The following is a 17,598-nucleotide window of genomic DNA, read 5'->3' as shown; positions in this document are numbered from 1 at the left end:
AAAGGTTTGTGTTTATTTACATTTTACTCCTCACTGCAAAGGACGATGTTTTGATCCGGTTGATAAAATACGACCAATTGATGGTGCTAACAATGCAACAAGCGCTGTTTGGTCTTTGTTGGCGGGGGTTTTTGAAAGGGAAAATGGGATTAGAGAGAGGAAGGGAGGAAGGGAGGGGAAGTCACCCCCGGATCATGTCCCTTGGCTTGACGTTTCTGCCGTGACATGGGAGACGACCGTGCTTAAAACGGATGTGCTTACAATTATTGTGATATATTTGTGCTGTGTCCTTTCCCACACACGCCGGCCGGTTAGGTACAGGAGTTTATTATAGCGTCAATTTTTATTTATATACCTTTTATAGTTTATACTTTGCATTACTTTTTTTTTTACAACACTGTTCACTCGTTTCACCAAACTTATTGTATTTTTGTTGTTGTTGCGTGTTTGCTTCATTTGTTTTATCGTTACGTGTTTGTTGTAAGTATAGTTCAACAATGTCTGAGTGTAGCTGTAAGTGTGTTTTTTTTTTTTCATTAATAATAATATTTATCTGATTTGACGATATCTCTCGCACGAAACAATGCCGCCGCAACTGTTGTAGCCTCGTGGGGCCGCTTGATTTGGCCCTTGCCCTAGCCTGACTGACCACATCATTTGCTGTAATTATTATTCCACCATATTTTGTTTTGCCTGTTCCCTTCGAGTGTTCGAGCGCGACGCCTCGATATATAGTGTAGCTGCCAGAACCTGAGAGAGGCTGGGTAATCGGCGTCAAAGTAAGCTAATAGAGTTGTATTTTTACGCCTTCGTACGCATTGTCCGCTCCCTCCTCGCTCGCGGTTTGTTTCCCGAACGGGGAACAAGGCAATGCACGAAGAAAATCCCTGCGGTAACAATTTACATAGAAATTAATCATCATTCCACTCCATCAGCATCTTCATTATCATCATTCACGCTCATCAGCAGGCACACTCCTACCGGGATGGATGGGGAAGGTTGCGCATCGTTGCCCCTTCTCCGTTGCAGGCATAGTGTACCAAGAACAGGCTCCGTTTTGGGGGAGGACGATTCGGTCGCCATCATTGGATAGGGTTAGCCGGCCGCATCTCTGAAGGTAACTGGCCCGCCCGAAAAGGAACCAGGTGTGAGTGGAAAAGGAAGAGGGATGCCTACTCGGCACCATCCACGCACGGACTGTTGGCGGGCGCACAGTGCTGGCCGATGGTCTGCTGGTCGAGTTGCTGAGGTTGCTGCTGCTGCTGCTGCTGCTCTGGATCCTGCAGTATAGTGGGCAGGTAGCCGGTGCCGGTGTAGGGCGCGGACAGGAAGCGCTTGGTGTGGGCCTGCTGCAGAAACGAGTACCGCACCGTCGGACTACTGAACGTTCCGGAAGGCATCAATGGCGAGAATGCCGACTTCACTGCAAAAGATGGTGAAGGTGTGGGAACACTTTTCACACACACACATACACACACACGCATACACACATATATATTGGCGAAGTTTTAGGGCACGAGCGCAATGAGCTGTTCGCGGTGGTTCCTGTGCCGGTACAGACCAACCTACCTGATGGGGGAATGGAGCGCATCGTCACCGCAGAGCATCGCCTCCATCGCCTGCACGACGTCGCCCCGGTAGCGCTGCAGCAGGAGCTCCACCTCGCTTCGGCGTCGGTTCGGGAACACTCTGAAAGAGAGAGAGAGAGAGAGAGAGAGGGAGACAGAGAGAGCAAATCGGGCATCAGTACGGTGAGGGTGAGACTTCCAAATATCCTTCAAGCCCCGGTACTTACCGCAGCAGCACGTCCACCGGCGACCGTTGGCTGGACGCTTGGGAGGCACTGACACCGAGGGCCTGCTGGTACTGGGTAGCGGCGGCCGGCGGCTGGTTGTAAGGCAGAAAGCCGGTGCCACCGTTCGTGACGGGGACGAGCGTCGCCGCCGGCTTCGTATATACATTCGCTGGGTCCTTCTTGAGGCTCAAGTTTTCCGGCGCGATCGAATCGTCCGGCGTCGAGTCCACGTCCAGGTCGGACTCGGGCGAGCTGGGCGGCCCGGTTTGGCTCGGCGACTGTTTGTCCAGCGGCAGGGAGAACAGGGACGACTTGTGCCGGGGGCTGCTGGGCGACGATTCCGACTCCGTCTCGTGGTCCGTCTCGGTTGATATGCGCTGGCGCTTCGGTCCTAGAGGAGCAGAGTTTGGGCAGCGTGGTCAGAACATTGCGATGAGTTATGGATTATGACGAAATGTCATGGTGATGCATTTCTAGTCATGGGAAAGACGTTCAATTGAAGCCTGAAGAGGAGGTATTTTATTCTACATAGAGACATTAAATGATGCTTATATGGGTGTCATCAGAACTTTGAGAAAACTTCTTCAGATACTTCTAGAAAAAGTGTAGACTGTTATGTAGTATCTTTGTTCCTCGAGGAATAGTAAGTAAACTCTGATCGATTATTGAGAAGACTTGTAGATGCTAAAGTTCTTAGTTTTCCCTCTATGAGGCATAAAATTTGAAAAGTGTTGTATGATCCTCTGAGACATCCTTCTCTTTGGATCGAGCAGAGAGTGTAAATTCTTCAGAAATAATGAAGAATCCTGTCAAACTCTCTTAACGAAACCTCGTGTTTAAAGAGTTTAGGTCCTTCTAAGGGATGCTAGGACCTTGTTCGTATTTCAGTATTCGTGTACATTCATCCTAACTAACAATTCCAGCTCATATCACTCTGCTCAAATAATTATTGGGACTTTCGACAAAGCTTTCATCACTCAACCTAGGACCCAGCGGTTCGGCTGTCACGGCCTCTAGCGACGAGATTTCGTGTTCAGTGTTTACGGAATCTCACTTTCCATGCCTGCAAAGTTGTGGGTCGTCAGTCGAAAATTCGTTCAAATAACAACGTCGAACCCCTTAGCAGACAATCAATCACGCGCAAACGATGCCACCGCGGGACATTGTCAGCTTGGATGATGTCAAACAGTCAAGCCGGGCAGAAGCAAAAGTTCAACCAAAGCCAAACCGAGCCAGGCTCTCCTGGGTCAATCACGGCCCCCGGCCGACAGTGCCCGGGATCAGTTTTCACCGACCCGACGAAGAGCAACAATCTTCGGGGCTGTTGTAAAGCAAGTCCGCACTCGAGCGAGCGAATGTCTTTTAAAAATCGTTGCTTAAGCAAATATTGACATCCGCCGAAAAAACTGAATTTCTGTCCAAAACAATGGAGTGGAGTTTCAATATTTGCCCGAAGTAGGTTATTTATGTTAAAATAGATGGGCAGCGCAAGCGACACGGCAACCGCAACAGTGTGTACGTCCGGGAAGAGGGCAGTCCGTGAAGAAGTCAAAATAGTGCCACAGCACACCTTCCAGCCGCGCTAACACGACGGAGTGCCTACTCGTACGATAGAGTTTCAACCTGTGCCAGCGTCGCTAGCTGCAACAGTAAACACACTTGAGCGAGCGCAGGTAAAGTAGACATTTCCTGCACGCCCCCTCCGCCCCTCATACCCGGTCCCGTTGCGGCGTACGTGGTGACAGACACGGGAGAAGCCGTGGCCGGATTGTGAACCAAACGGCAGCAGCAGCAAAAGAGCAATGAGTCTGTGTGTGTGTGTGTGTGTGTGTGGAAAAAATGTAATCATTCCAGATGCAACAGCTTCTGTTTGTGTGTACTGCCGGGGCGAACCCCTGGACGACGTGATGTGACGGCCCACGGCGATACTTCTCAAGTGGGTAGAGGCTCTTCTCGCACAACAACAACAACGACGAAAAAAGAAAAAAAATAATATACGGAAGGGTTTTGACTACGAATGTCAAATAAATGGCCCAACAGCCCCCGGGGGCTTTCGTCCCCGTGTCGCTTTGCGCTTTTGTGTGTGTGTGTGAGGGAATGTTGATGGGATTTTGTGAGCTTTGTGCCCTCCCGTTCCTGTCACAGAGCGGTGGCTGATGAAATCAAACAAATTCATTAACTGTATTTTGTACCTATTATGCCTATGATTGCCAGGTGCGGATACTTTTGGGCCAACTAGACAGGGGGCGGCAAACGTGTGGGAATGGAACGAGAAGCGAAGATTCGTTTTGATTCGATTTGTTTGACCACAAACGACAGCACTTGGTAGCGTGTGTGTATGTTTTTTGGCTAGGTAAGCTCTTTCTCTCTCTCTCTATCTCGTTATTTCTACCTAAAGGTTGCGATTGCGGAGTGATATCATTTTACCTACATTAGCTCGCCATCGGGATTGATTTTTCGAGATCTCGTGTACCACACGCTTATGGCAATATGGGGTAATATGGACATATAGCACGGATGTTGTTTTCCGTCTCAAAACTAAATATTGTGTTTCGGCGTCTTCAAGCTCAGAAGTATTATTATTAAGTATTATTATTAGTATTATTACAAAAACATCATACTATTCAGGATACTATTGAAAAACAAAATTTTCAAACCTGTAGATATTAAATCATATTTCAATGACTTAACTATCGTTTGAAAGCAGACAAGACCAGAGTTGTAATAAAATCAAAATACAGGAAATACATAAATAGCAACTATCCAAGCTGACATTGACAAAAATAAATAAACTGCTTAATTAAATATTTTGTAGAGTGAACAAAGTAGGATTTGAGCATTAATTAGATCTAGAAGAACATTATTGACAACTCAAGTTTTGAGGTTTAAGCGTCCTTCAGCCAAAGACAAGGTGTCACTTTTCCAACCGTTCCACCTGCAAAGCTAAGTTTCATTTGTTTTGAGAGATCCATATACACATATGTGGATAACATATGTTTTTTATTATTCAATACTTCTTGTAGAATCTGTCCCCGAGTTACGCGAACAATGCGTTCTCAAGACAATCACTCAACCCGAATGTTCTCGTAAGTCGAACAGCACAGGTTTCAGCCAAAATATAATCGATGTATTGTTATTTTCGATTAAATTTAACAAACTCTTAAGCAATTAATATTTGAACATAAATGAACTGTCAAAACTAAAAATTCACACAACTCGAATTCGCTTAACTTTAGTGTCGTTTAACTCGGGGAACTATAGGACTATATATAAAATTGTATAATTCTATGAACGAATTTTCCCACATTATTTTATATTCAGAAAGAACGGCTTCGACAGCATTGCTATTGGCCCACAGTATGATATTATATAAACTGCGAAGAAATCAAGCATTTAGGTCACGAACCACGATTGCATATGATCGAAGAGGTTTAATTTTAGCTACTTTCAATCATTTTAAATGAATTAACTTTTAAAATCATCATCAGATAGAGCGAAAACGTTCTGGCAAATTCGAGCTCATTCTGTGCAGACAGCTTAGTTACAATCCTAATATTAAAAATAAAACAAAACATTCAAAAAGTTTCAATGTTTTACAAAAATGATATAAATTATCATTACCTTGAGAAGAATAAAAAATCTTTGCTCTTTTTGCTTAAATATTAAACAATCGTAGGAAATTTAAAACTAACTTGGCTTTTTAATTCACTCTTTTCAATCAATCAATGATCATTGGAACCAACCCTGCCCTGCCCCCGGAATGAAAACGGCTCAGCGATAGTGTATGCTCTCGGCAAACACATCAATTACACCGTTCCGCCATCCCGCCACCTTCGCTCGCCTGGTGGTTTGACATTTGTGGTGAAATAATTGCCCGGTACCGGCCAGGCACCATGGAACCGCTGCCGGATTAGCGCATCCGGCCGACGTAAACATGTTGCTGAATTTAATCAGCTAAATTTGTAAGCTCCCTGTCTGTGCAGCCCCGAACTTCACGTACGTTAACCATCTCCGACCAAAAATAATAATAATAATAATAATAAGACTAAGAATAATAACAATAATACCCCTTTCTCAGCAAAACAGTACAACCCAAAACCCCATTGTAGGACATTCGCACGCGTGAATTGCAATATCGGTGAAGTGTAATTAACTGGTGGTTGAGTTTAAATTTGTTTGACACACTGCTGCAACAAACAAAACCGGAAAACTCCCATTGGTATTGACACATTCGCCCATCGTCACCAGCGCGCCCCTCGCAAGTCAACGCTTGACGCTGCCAAACGCACGCACTAAGCCGGCTGTGTTTTGCGCTGTCCGATGCCCTCGTGGCCTCCCTACCCCCTTTCCCCCCTTCGGCCTAACTAATCGGCCCGTACGACCCTTTACGTGCCGCTTTCGCCCGGAGAGTTTGTCCTGTTTCCCCTTTCCTCGGTTGCAAAAGTGTAAAAACGCAAAAAACCATATTGCACGGATCAGTTTAATTTCCGTTTGTCGCGGTAACGCGGCCCTCAAGCCGCACCAAACCGACCAAAAACCACCACCAGCACCAGGAAAATTCACCCCACACTTCGCCGACGGGCAATGAGGGGCGATGAAGATAATTACTTTCCATCAAATCATCACCATAAAATTGAGCTCACGCACACGCTAGATTAAGTCCCGCTCGGGTTGGCAACCGGGTGGGAGAAGGGACAGGGAGCATCACACACCCGTTTTAGCGGGAAGCCACAATCCTCCGCCACGCGCTGAGGTTAGCAGTAGGGGAAGGATGGGAAAAGGGATAAGATAAAGGATGGAAAGCGAGCGGGAGAGTGAGCTACAGATGATAGAAAAGGAAATAAAATAAAATACCCTTTTTTTGCGGGCGTACTTCATGCCTGGACCGTTCCATTGAGCGAAGCGATAGAAATTGAATTAAAATAAAAACCTAAAAATCCGGCAAAACTGTGGAAAAAGTGCATAAAACCAGTGAAGCCACGTTTCAGCAGGTTCAACGGGAAAAAAAACACTCGCCAACCAAATTTAATTGGAAACCATCGGCACAACTGATCCTCCCGCACCCGTAGCAAAGTTTGGCATGCCTCTTTGGGTCGGCAAAGTCACCCCCAGCATCCCCTCCCGGCTTCGCTCACGCATGATTTAGTTGTGGAAAAAATTTTGATCTCCGTCCATTCATCCCCATTCCTCCCCATACCTCCCAATGTCAGCAATTTCGCACTCCGGTTTGGTATTTCAATTTCCATCCACACAACAACAACAAAAAAAAATCTCTCCCCTCCACCTAAAACGCTCCGCAAGTGCGACCGAACCGTCAACACACCTCGGCATCTGCCCCTGGCCAGCGACCGGTAAGCGAGGTCGTCTCCTATTAGGTGGAAGCACCCAAAATTGAAAACATATTTCATGAGATCATTCATGTTGGGCCCCCGTTTGCCCCTGGCTCCTGTATCGCTCGCTGCAACGGTGGTATGCGCGCTTCTGTGGTGCTTTTTTTTTAATAAGATCGATGCTTTTGTTGATTGAGTTTCGAGTGGAAATTAAATTGTATCCCATTTGCCACATTCAACCAGACAACACGGCACTTCACCGGGCAGCAGGGCACAGGCGGCTGGATGCCAAAGCAGAGACACACACACACACACAGCACACCGTACGGTTGCTTCTCGGGACGGGTTGGGAATGGCGGGAAAGGCGGGAAAGAATGAAAGAAAGAAAAAAACGAAAAGCGGTAACGACGAGTGGAAGGATGGAATTGCAGAAGCAGATATTTCGAATTGAATTAAGATAAACTGTCTTTTGACAGTACAAGATCGGTGCCATTCATGCCACGCTCGCTCTCGCATTCCCTCTCGGGCCGAGCTCGGCGCGCTTCGTGGAAGTACCGGCCCCGGTATGCCAGGGGTGGCAGAACACTTTCGAGCACACTCCGCGTCCGAAGGTTCGTTCTTTCGTCGGAAACAGGGGAGAAGAGGTGGGAGGGGGAGTGCAAAAGGAAATGTAATACCTCTTGAACGGCTATTGTGCTAACCGAGGAAAAATAAATACTCGCTCCGTGCAGTAAGAGAATAAGGGAAAGAGAGACAAAAAAGAAAAAAAAAGAGAGGAAGGAAAAATCTGCATCCCTGTATTGGAAAGCGTTGGCAATATGGTTTGGTTTCCCTTTTTTTTATTTTTGATATTTATTCTTTCCCACTATACTGTTACCTCTCGCTCTCTTTACAACTTTACCCTTTTTTTTATTCACAGAAGCAAAAAGAAAAAGGGAAAAAAGATGAGCTGCTCGAACAGTACTGAATGCACAGTACAATACCAGCAGCAACAGCAAGCAACAAAAGTGCAGGAAAGGTTAAAAGAAATTAAAAAAAAAGGAAGCACTCACGCACACGCTCGAGTGCGTGCCGATCCTTGTGCGTTAGGGGCTGATTAAAACATTTTGCATTATAATTAAACGCCGCTCACACACACTCACACACACACACACACACACGCACATACATTCACAATTGGCTTCCGAGCGAAGGGTCATTTACTGTTAATTTCTCCCTAGCGTACGGGGCGGAGTTGTTATTAATTATTTGTGGTTTAATGCTTTGCCATCCAGTTTACCGAGCTTCCGGTTGCCTCGCCCGTCGCAGAGGATTAAAAATCGATTCGAGCGAATTGCGAGCACAGATCGCACCTTATTGCACAGGGTGGGGAGTCAGTCCCGGCGGAAGCTGCGCTGCATTCGACACTGAACGCTTTATTGCATCCCGCCTCAGCGCCAGCGCTCGCAATCTCGAAGGGTGTTGCTGTGGCAGGAAATAATGACTTGCAACGACATGGAAAAGACGCGCCGCGCGATTGAGCGGTGACACTGTTACGCCGAAGGGTGCGGCTATTGCTGGAAAGTGGACGCAAATTGGGCCGTTTTTTTTGCGCCGGCTGTTTCGTTTTTTTGTTTTCGGTTTGTGTAGTGGCTTCAGTAATGTGTTTAAAGGCGTTAGACGAATGGTATTTTAGAGCAATACAATAGCGTAAAAAGATTTGAGGGGGGTTGTAATTATGGCTAGCGATACGGGCACATTAATGTAATTAAAAAACTATTATTTAATGAATTTTAAAATGCATAGTTACACTAGGAACTTTAATGCCATGGTAACAATCAATGATAATCATAGTGACTAATTGTGGAAGTTTTGTAAAGTATAACTATAAAATAAATTCATTTTATTATTTTCGTTTTGTTGGCCAAACAGCTATCTTGTATCGAGGAGAAACACTCAAGCGTGTGGCAATCAAGAGTTTGAATAACCACTTATAAATGAAAAGAGTTATTGTTATAAAAGGCTTTTGTTGCAAACACATAAAACTTAAAGAACCTCACGTATTTTTGTTGATTAAACAAAAGAGCAAACAATGCTCTAGAGCAGCGAAGTCAAACACATTTGGCCACGCGGGCCAAAATGCTACTTAAAATAGTTTCTCGGCCAATGGCAATGACCAAATAGGTTTATTTATTCATAGAAGAATAGTAAATTTTATGTTGATATTGGCGTGAACCTCCTTTCCTAAGAATCTTCATAGAAATACCCTTTTATAATGGCAACTAAAATCAGAGATATAAGCTCACATTTATTCTAGTCTAGTTACCTTGGTGCTGCTTCATGAAAAGCTTGAAATCGTTCGTAGCATCCTATCAAAAATAACGCGTGTTCTTGCTGACGTCTGATTTCTGCTGATTTTTCAACGTGTTGAAGAAATATAAGGTTCTCTGCAGACACCGTGGCTAAATTGGAGGTTCGATCTGATACTTTCCCGAAATAATATGGCAAAAAAAAAGCCAGAGCTTGCGTTTTTGCATATATTCCTGTTGGAAAAGCATTTTTTCAAATTTTTGAAGTCTTTTTCTTACAGAAATTGCCCTGTTGGTCACCAAGTGCCTACATTGATGCACGCATGTGTCAGTTGATTATAGAAATTAACGGTTTTTTATGAGTCTGAAGCTAAAACGTTTATTTGTTTTGAAAACGGTTCTACAAAAAAATTAAATTTTAGCAAAACAGTTTATTCATTGGAAAGGGATGATTATGAGAAAAAATATTTTTAATGACTTTTGTAACCATTTCACAACACAAAAAGAATGTGTCCGAAATTCAAACCTCAATTTCAGCGAAATAAACATTTTTGTTTTTTTTTTTTCGAATTACTATCTTTTTTGTGTATATGCATAGAGAGAAAACAAAGGAACATACCGATAAGGTTTTCTGACGATTCATAATGCCCGACAATTAGTAAATGAATCTGCAAAGCTTTAAAATCTCTTCCTAGTTCAGGTGTCCGGAATTGATTGACATGTACTGTAGAAGCATAAATGCGAAATAATGTTTTGCTCAAGCGGTCGCGGGGCACACCGAAAGACTTTCAAAGGCTTCCAAGGGCCAATAGTTTGACTTCTCGACTTTAAAAGATTGATAGGGTAATGAATCGTAAATAAAACATTCCATTTTGGTTTGTAGTTTTTGCTTTTTTTGATAGTTAGTCCAGTTTTAGAAGAAATGATATATGCCCATATATTTGAGTATGTGTCTTTACTGTCCCTAGACTATACCTCTCTTTTGAAACGTGAAAACCTATTTCCATGTAATATCCGAACAATTTTAGTTTTGCTTTTGAAAAAACAACGGAACACTATTGTACGTTTGACATGCCTGACATTCAAGTACGCCATATTGTTTGCTCTCATTGAAACAAACGCGATCACTAATGATCGGTGATCCCAAACCTAGACACATTATCAAAGTGCACACACACACACAAAACGGTAAAAGAAAGTCACCGGGGTGTAAACGGTTTCGAGCAATTGTACAGGGGGCGCCCGATTGTACCGGCAAATCTGGTGAGTCAAAACGCCAATATGCCAGTGCAAAGCAGGATGCAGAAAACAAAGCGGCGCATATTTTTGCGACGCCTTAATTGAGCCAAAACCCTCCTGAAGGGGCTGCGTGTACTGCGCGCTAAACAAGCCGTGCGATTAGTGCAGGTAAAACCACACTAACACACGTGCGCCATTGAAACAGGCATGGAACATGGAGGATGTATTGATCCGCGCACGGTCACGCAGCCATGCATTCGCACACGAGCTCGAGCGTGGCGTGTTTTGTTTCTTTTTTTCCCTGTTCCCCGGTAGTAGTGAACGGATGATTTGATTACAAGAAGGAAGCGTGTGTGTGTGTGAGAGAGAGAGAGGGGGAGAGCACGGGCAAGGAAAAACAAAATCAATTAAAATCCACACACAAAAGCGATCCGGGAATGTGAGGCTTTTGTCGAGGTTTTGTTGAATCCTGCAACACAAACACCAGCGAGCGAGCCGGAGCGATCCACTTCAGGCCGCCGATCAGCGGCGGACGACGGGGCAGGGGCGCTCGCCGTCGAATCAAACCGTTCGCTGGAATGAAACCCGAACCCACGTGTAGAAGTGGATATCGAGCAGACAACTAATGCCAGTACTGCTGCTGCTCGGCTGCTGCGCCACGACGGGAGATTTTGATTCTAGTGAAATTGAACAAAAAAAATACACACACACAGACAAAATCGAACCCTCTCGAGCTAAACGCCAGCCAGCAAAAACGGTTGCTCCGGCCATCAATGAATCTAATTGAAAGCCAAGTTAATATGTACGTGTGCGTGTGAGAGCGTCTTTTTTCCGCTTCTTTCCAGCTGATGGGACGCTCTGCAACGAACGGTTTTGGGCCGGATTCGAAGGTTTTATTTTTTCCGTCCAAAAACCCGGATCGTGTTACACCCTCACCCCCGTCGGGAAAAGGACACTGTTTATTGTAGCGAAATTGAAGTACGGGTGCGTTGCTAGCTTCCTTTCCTCTGGGAGGCGAAGGAGTCTGCTTGCAGGTAGCAAGTTTTAATCCAGCTTTCGATACAACATAATAGAAAACGATTGGATAATTGCAGGTTCAGGGCGCAAATCACGCATAACGCGTTTGTGGGTTCTCAGGATGCAACGACCAAGCTACTGGCCATGGGAAGAGAGGTGGGCAATGGGAACCGCCCGCAGGAGGGACCGATCGGGACGGTGTGAAATCGATACCGAGGTGCAATTAAAAGACCAATTGCAGCGAACATAAACAAGCGGCGTTGTCGGTGCGTTGTCCCCCAGGCATTGTTGCATTGGCGTGCTGTTGGCTATTTTTCTTTCCGATTTGATTTGCTCGCTGCGCCACAATAGACAATAGATATTAAGGCTATTAGAAAGCTTTTAAGGCGCACTGGGGCGTCTCTAGCGATTGGGCGAGATTGTTTGCAACGATAAACGAATAAATGTTTAGTAATGATATTTTCTCGGAAAAGGGCAAAGGAACCCTTTCTTTTTTGTGCAAAAGATGCACGAAGAAACCATGAAAAGGTTAAATATGATTCAAATGATTGATAGGATATTGAAGAAGGCAACATTTCCAGAACGGATTCAATGTATCTCTATAACCACATCAGATTCATCCCACAACCGAAAATCTTGAAAATAATTGCTTTTATCATTGGAAATTCGAAATTATTGAAAATCCTCGGCAGTTCTTCTTTCTCGTGGTTCAACAAGGAAAGGATCGCTTTCTTATAATACCTCTGAGGTATGATTGCATAGTAAAAGAAAAGTCTCATCATGCTCCGCTTGCGAGAATCGAACCAGCGTCAAGTCAATTGGGGACCTACCATAGCCCGACTAACCACCTGCGCTACGAATGACGTACGTTCTGAGGTGTGCCAATAATCGTTTTGATTGCTCACGCACGCAGTACGACTCGGATGTTCGGTGGCTTCTATGGCTTCGATGTTTTAATTATGCGAGATGAGATTTTGCCTTGAAATTTATATTTGCCAAATAGAACAGAGAGGGGAAAAAACACACCAATCAATCAAATCATTTCTGTGTGTACTTACCGGGGCTGTCCGGTTCGCTGCGATTGGGTGAGTAGGCCGAGTGCATGTGCTCGGACCGTAGCCGCTGCACGTCCGTGTCTGTTTTCAAGAAGTAAAAACAAGGATACAACACATCGCATTGCATAATTTCCGCATTAGTTGCTTCGCTAGAAGACTCCCGACGATGCAATCGCTTACCTGCGTCGGCCGATGTGTAGCTGTGGTGGGTACCACCACTTTCCGCATCGTTCGGCGGCGACGGTATGCCACCGTGGAACTGACCGACCGACTGTACCGAGCCGACCGAATCGCTCGCGGGCGTCTGGCCAACGCCGTGCACGCCGGTCGTCCCGTACAGCAGCCCCAGATCGCGCACCTCGTTCTCCTCCTGTGCCTGCTGGCGGCGGAGTGCGACCTGCCCAACGAAAGACCCCGTAAGTTGGCTGCTGAGTGTTTGGCATGCATTAAAGCCGCGGTACACTTACCTGGGCGGCCATCACCCGCTGCCGTTCCGCAATCAAGGTACACTTGGCACAGACACAGTCCCGCCAGCGACAGTAGCGCTTGTGTCCTTTGAGGGCGCTCACCTGGATGGCGTGGCGCGTGTACACGTGCGGGAGAGAAAGAAAGAAAGAAAGAATTGCAACATTGGCGTTAGTGTGATTCCTTGGGCGGACAGAGCGCGCGACAACTGCTTATTGTACACCCAACGCAACATTGGACGAAGCATGGGAGAAACACAAATGGTGTACAAAAGAGAATCTTTTTTTTTTATGAAACATTTGGGGCAGGAATTTAGATGATAATTTGTTCGTTCAATGTACCTCACGAGTAATTGGCACAGGGTGCCCTCTCGGTTGATTGGTGGGGTTACTAGTTCCTTGCCTCCAGTCTGTTTGTGGGTTTCTTTCCGTTTTACTGTTTTGCCCCCTTTTGCACACAACTGCACAGCACCTCGACAAAGTGTTTGCTCCGGATGAGCTGCGGCCAAAAGCATACTTTTGAGGGGCCTGGACTAACTAGGAGTAGGACTTTGGGTAGGCTATCCAGGATAGCCGAAGTACCTTGGGGCAGGAAGATGTCTCAAAGCTGAAGCAGGAAGTGGAAGGGATGCTAGATCCCGAGCTCGCGATGCTCTTCGCTTCGGACAGATCACTTTGGAGCTCAAGATGTTGAGGACCGAGTCCAAAACGCTTCATTGTTTTGTACAAAAACCAAACGGCCTGATCGGCAAAGACACTCGCACAAAGCGCATAACTTTAGGGTTTTTTTTAATGAGGGAGATGATTTTGATTTTTTTTGTTGTTGGTTCGATTCTGTTCGGGTACTGTCTGGTACTAGGGCTTGCAGTTGGGACGCCTTCACTTACCACTCCATGGTTGCGGCACCGGGCACACTTGGGCGTGCGTTGATAGCGTTCCGAGGCCGCCCGGAGGAAAAACGCTGGCGGCAGCGCACCCAGTACCGGATGTTGCTGCATCAGGTTCGACATATCGACACCGCTCGGCAAACTCATCCTGTGTGTGTGTGTGTGTTTGGTGATGATCGTTTTCCTTCAAACTTCCCAACCAAAAGCACGCGACGTTACGTTTGGGCAGCTCAATGCTCCAGAGTTGACCTACTTTTTTTCTACTTGCACCCTGTTACACACAAATCTTACGTCTCTCACGGTTTAAACCACAGCTGAAGCACGGTACGGAGCGCCAGAAAGTAATTCGGAAAAAAAACTTCAAGTGCCCTTACCAGGGAGGGACACACGTGTGGCGTCCGACGCCACGTTGCGTGCACAACTGAAAACGGCACGGGTTTGCAACTGTTGCTCCCCAACGTACACAAGTCACACACAGCACACACAGGGCACATTCAACGCACACGCTACACCGTCCACCAAAGCACGCACCAACGTACGACGACCAGCTGGAGATGATGACTGCTGCTGCCGAGCGTAACACATTCCTCGCCGAACATTCAAAAGCAACTGATTCAAAATTGTTTCAACAATTGCCACATCCCCGTGTCTAAGCGCTAAGAGCCTAAAAATCGGATAAACAAATAGGGAAGCGCGGTACTGCGAAGGGCGGGCGAAAAAAGAAACCGTTCCTAGCTCTCCCCCTCTCCGCTGGGCCGGGGCAGGGCGAACGGCGGGGGACTACAGTGCACGGGCTGAAACAGAAGCAATGGGCTACAGATAAAAGAATACAACAACAGCAACAGAGGAAGGAAAAAAAAACAAACAACAGCAACAACCACAAGGCCCCAGCAAAACCCCGAAGCCATCCTCCAATTGGTGGAAAGCGAAGAGTTGCCAAACGCTGTTTTGTTGCTGTGCTGTTGCAGAAACGGTCGGGTAAGCGTGACAGCTAGTCGGACACACGCGTGCCGTCGCTCGACCCGTTGGCGGGAGGGAGACGACCGGTTACGCCCGTCCTGCAACATTGAAACGTTCCCTAAAGGTGAATACAGTATGTGTGTGTGTGTGTGTTGTGTGCGTTATGGTTGGCGGAACGACGAGAAACTGTACGCAACGGGGAGCTACATCTGCCCTGCCGCTTTACTTTCGCGCTCTCTCTCTCTCTTTTTCACCGCAATCACGCTTACTTTGGTCTTGCTTGCGCAGCCTTCAGTACATAGATGAAATACAATTATACAACTCAGCCAACCAAAAACCCAAACGCCGGCCCAAAGTCCTGGGAAATATAACCGAGTACACACACACACACACACACGCGCTATACACCATGTATCCTTGTTAGTACCGGATGGGAGGGCGGAGGACGGCGCTGCGATGCTGGCTGGGCGTGAAGCGGGTCACAGCCGTTTCCAATTCGTGCGTTCGCGTACACGCCAGGGCCCCGAGCGCGTGTACGATCGCGCAACGTTTTGCGGACGAGGACGCAACGTTTATCCGCTTTCCTGCCTCCTGGGAGGAGAAGGCACTGGGGCTCGCTATTATGTATCGACACGATCGGAAACACTTTTGGATGGATCCTTATTTAGTAGCACAACATTATCGATCCAGTTGAGCATACGACTTTCTCTGTCTCTCTCTCTCTCTCTATCTCTCTCTTTTACTTTCTCTGCTGCTCCAGTTTCGAATTCGCACTACATAGCGTACGAGAGCGTGTGGTAGCGTTTCCAGGATTATTGTGCCCGGTTTCGCCGTAGAAGCGCACTTCACTTCACAGCTGCAAACTATTACACACTGTATCATTATCTAAAACTTTAGCGCTGTTTGCTATTGTTGTAACTAAACACACAAACCTGGAGATTAAAATTCCAGGTATCGTGCGTCCAATGGGCAGGCAACATACGATCCGCGCCCGGCGTACGGATCGGGGCGCATTCCTGGGATGGAAACAATATCCACGTGCGTGGCAATAGAAATTAAAATGTCACATTTTGTTCTAATGGGATCATTGGGCATTAATACCGGTTTTGTTTTATTGGGAATGAACGGTAATGAATCATTATAACAACACTATCATTTGCGATAGCCGGTCTCATGGTACAGTCGTCAACTCGTACGACTTAACAACATGCCCGTCATGGGTTCAAGCCCCAACTAGACCGTGCCGCCATACGCAGGACTTGACTATCCTGCTATGAGGGGTAATCCAAAAGTCATTGAAAGCCAACCCCACACAAGTGGTACAGGCAGGCCTTGACCGACAACGGTTGTTGAGCCAAAAAGAAGAAGAAGAAGATCATTTGCGATAATACCACAAATAAGTTAACTTGTGTCTCCCTATATCGCGGAGCATGGCTGTGTAGCCACGCTGGGATCTATTCTCCCATTGCACAAAGTGTTGTAAAAATACAAAAATTAACTTCCTAATAAACGAGATATTGGGGTATTGGCCCCGAAGAAGAATCGAAGATATTTGAAATCTGTAAAATAATGCTCTCAAAAATAACATTCTACAGAATATCAAATACTGGAAGTTTTTTTTTCGAGCTGTTACATTCAACGATTCGGCGTAAACTTCTAATGATAAAATTGGATATCTAGAGAATTAGCGCCACTCTTGGATATTGTTCTCAAAAATTGAAGATTTAAATAATTTCAATATGCAAATATTTCCCGTAAGATATCCGAACTATGTCAGGAAATGCTTTCAGCGTTGCAACGACTTGCTACTGCGTTTAAAAACGGTTTCTATTCGCTCCAGTGACATAAATTAGCAAGCTTTTAAGGAAATAATGTCACGTTGATAGCTTCTAGCAATAACTGGTATGATGTGGTTTAAAATTCTTGATAACTAAGAGCCTCTGAAATTCTTTCGCGTCTGCACTTTCCGAATTTAGATGATCTTACGCGGGGAAACACTGTTTAGTTCAACTGTGTTGGGAATATAACATTGGATTTGGAAGATGTGCAGTCAGCATTTGATATAGCCGGGATATTACGATGCTTCTTTGGTCGTATTAATAAACGTGGAAGGTTTTAATCTAGGCAAATACAGCCTCTTTGAAATTTAACTCAATTTATAGTATACTAAGAAATTACACATTAAACGAGCCCAAATCGCGATTAAACGTGCGTTTGAGAACTGAATTGAGTTTATGAAAACCATGCCGGCCCGAGCACCTTTCTATCTTTCATATTTCCTTTTACACAGATATCAAGCATATTTTACAATAACTTGTAGAACTTTTGATGTTTGAGGATGCAGGTTTCCAATTTTCCATTCTATTTTCAATCCAAAAAACCCATAGAATAATGGCTTACTAGGACAACACAACTGAATCTAGATGATTCACATATAGCAGTTGATGAAGTGATGTAACAAAATCTGACAATTTGGGATTAATTTTATCCTATAAGTTTATCAACGTTTGAATATAAAAAATGATATGGGAGAAAATATAATAACATTTACATGGAGCATTTG

At 45.5% G+C, this 17,598-nt stretch overlaps 1 protein-coding gene across 4 annotated transcripts; it reads right to left on the bottom strand.

The window, feature by feature from the left end:
- Positions 1-329: 329 nt before the first annotated feature.
- Positions 330-14,970, bottom strand: LOC121597365 (doublesex- and mab-3-related transcription factor A2). 4 transcript variants are annotated; one of them, XM_041923107.1, is made up of 8 exons: positions 13,771-14,064; positions 13,531-13,687; positions 13,192-13,293; positions 12,905-13,121; positions 12,728-12,805; positions 1,796-2,186; positions 1,570-1,689; positions 330-1,452 (listed from the first exon to the last, which is right to left on the bottom strand). In XM_041923107.1, the coding sequence occupies exons 3-8, from the start codon at positions 13,201-13,203 to the stop codon at positions 1,173-1,175; spliced, it is 1,098 nt and encodes a 365-aa protein (XP_041779041.1). In that variant the 5' UTR covers positions 13,204-13,293; positions 13,531-13,687; positions 13,771-14,064; the 3' UTR covers positions 330-1,172. The 4 variants fall into 4 exon arrangements, with proteins under 4 accessions (XP_041779041.1, XP_041779015.1, XP_041779034.1 ...); XM_041923081.1 differs by lacking the exons at positions 13,531-13,687; positions 13,771-14,064 and adding an exon at positions 14,076-14,968; XM_041923100.1 differs by having other exon boundaries at positions 13,531-14,064.
- Between the last annotated feature and the right edge of the window lie 2,628 nt (positions 14,971-17,598).

Source organism: Anopheles merus, chromosome X (assembly GCF_017562075.2).
Source record: "Anopheles merus strain MAF chromosome X, AmerM5.1, whole genome shotgun sequence".
NCBI classification, from domain to species: Eukaryota; Metazoa; Arthropoda; class Insecta; order Diptera; family Culicidae; genus Anopheles; species Anopheles merus.
This window is presented reverse-complemented; position numbering and strand designations above follow the sequence as displayed.

Coding starts and splice junctions, on each gene's coding strand:
- LOC121597365 (XM_041923081.1), bottom strand. CDS start 14,222: ATGAGTTTGCCGAGCGGTGTCGATATGTCGAACCTGATGCAGCAACAT. Junction 13,122..13,191: donor AGCGGGTGATGGCCGCCCAG/GTAAGTGTACCG, acceptor TTCGTTGGGCAG/GTCGCACTCCGCCGCCAGCA. Junction 12,806..12,904: donor CTACACATCGGCCGACGCAG/GTAAGCGATTGC, acceptor TCTTGAAAACAG/ACACGGACGTGCAGCGGCTA.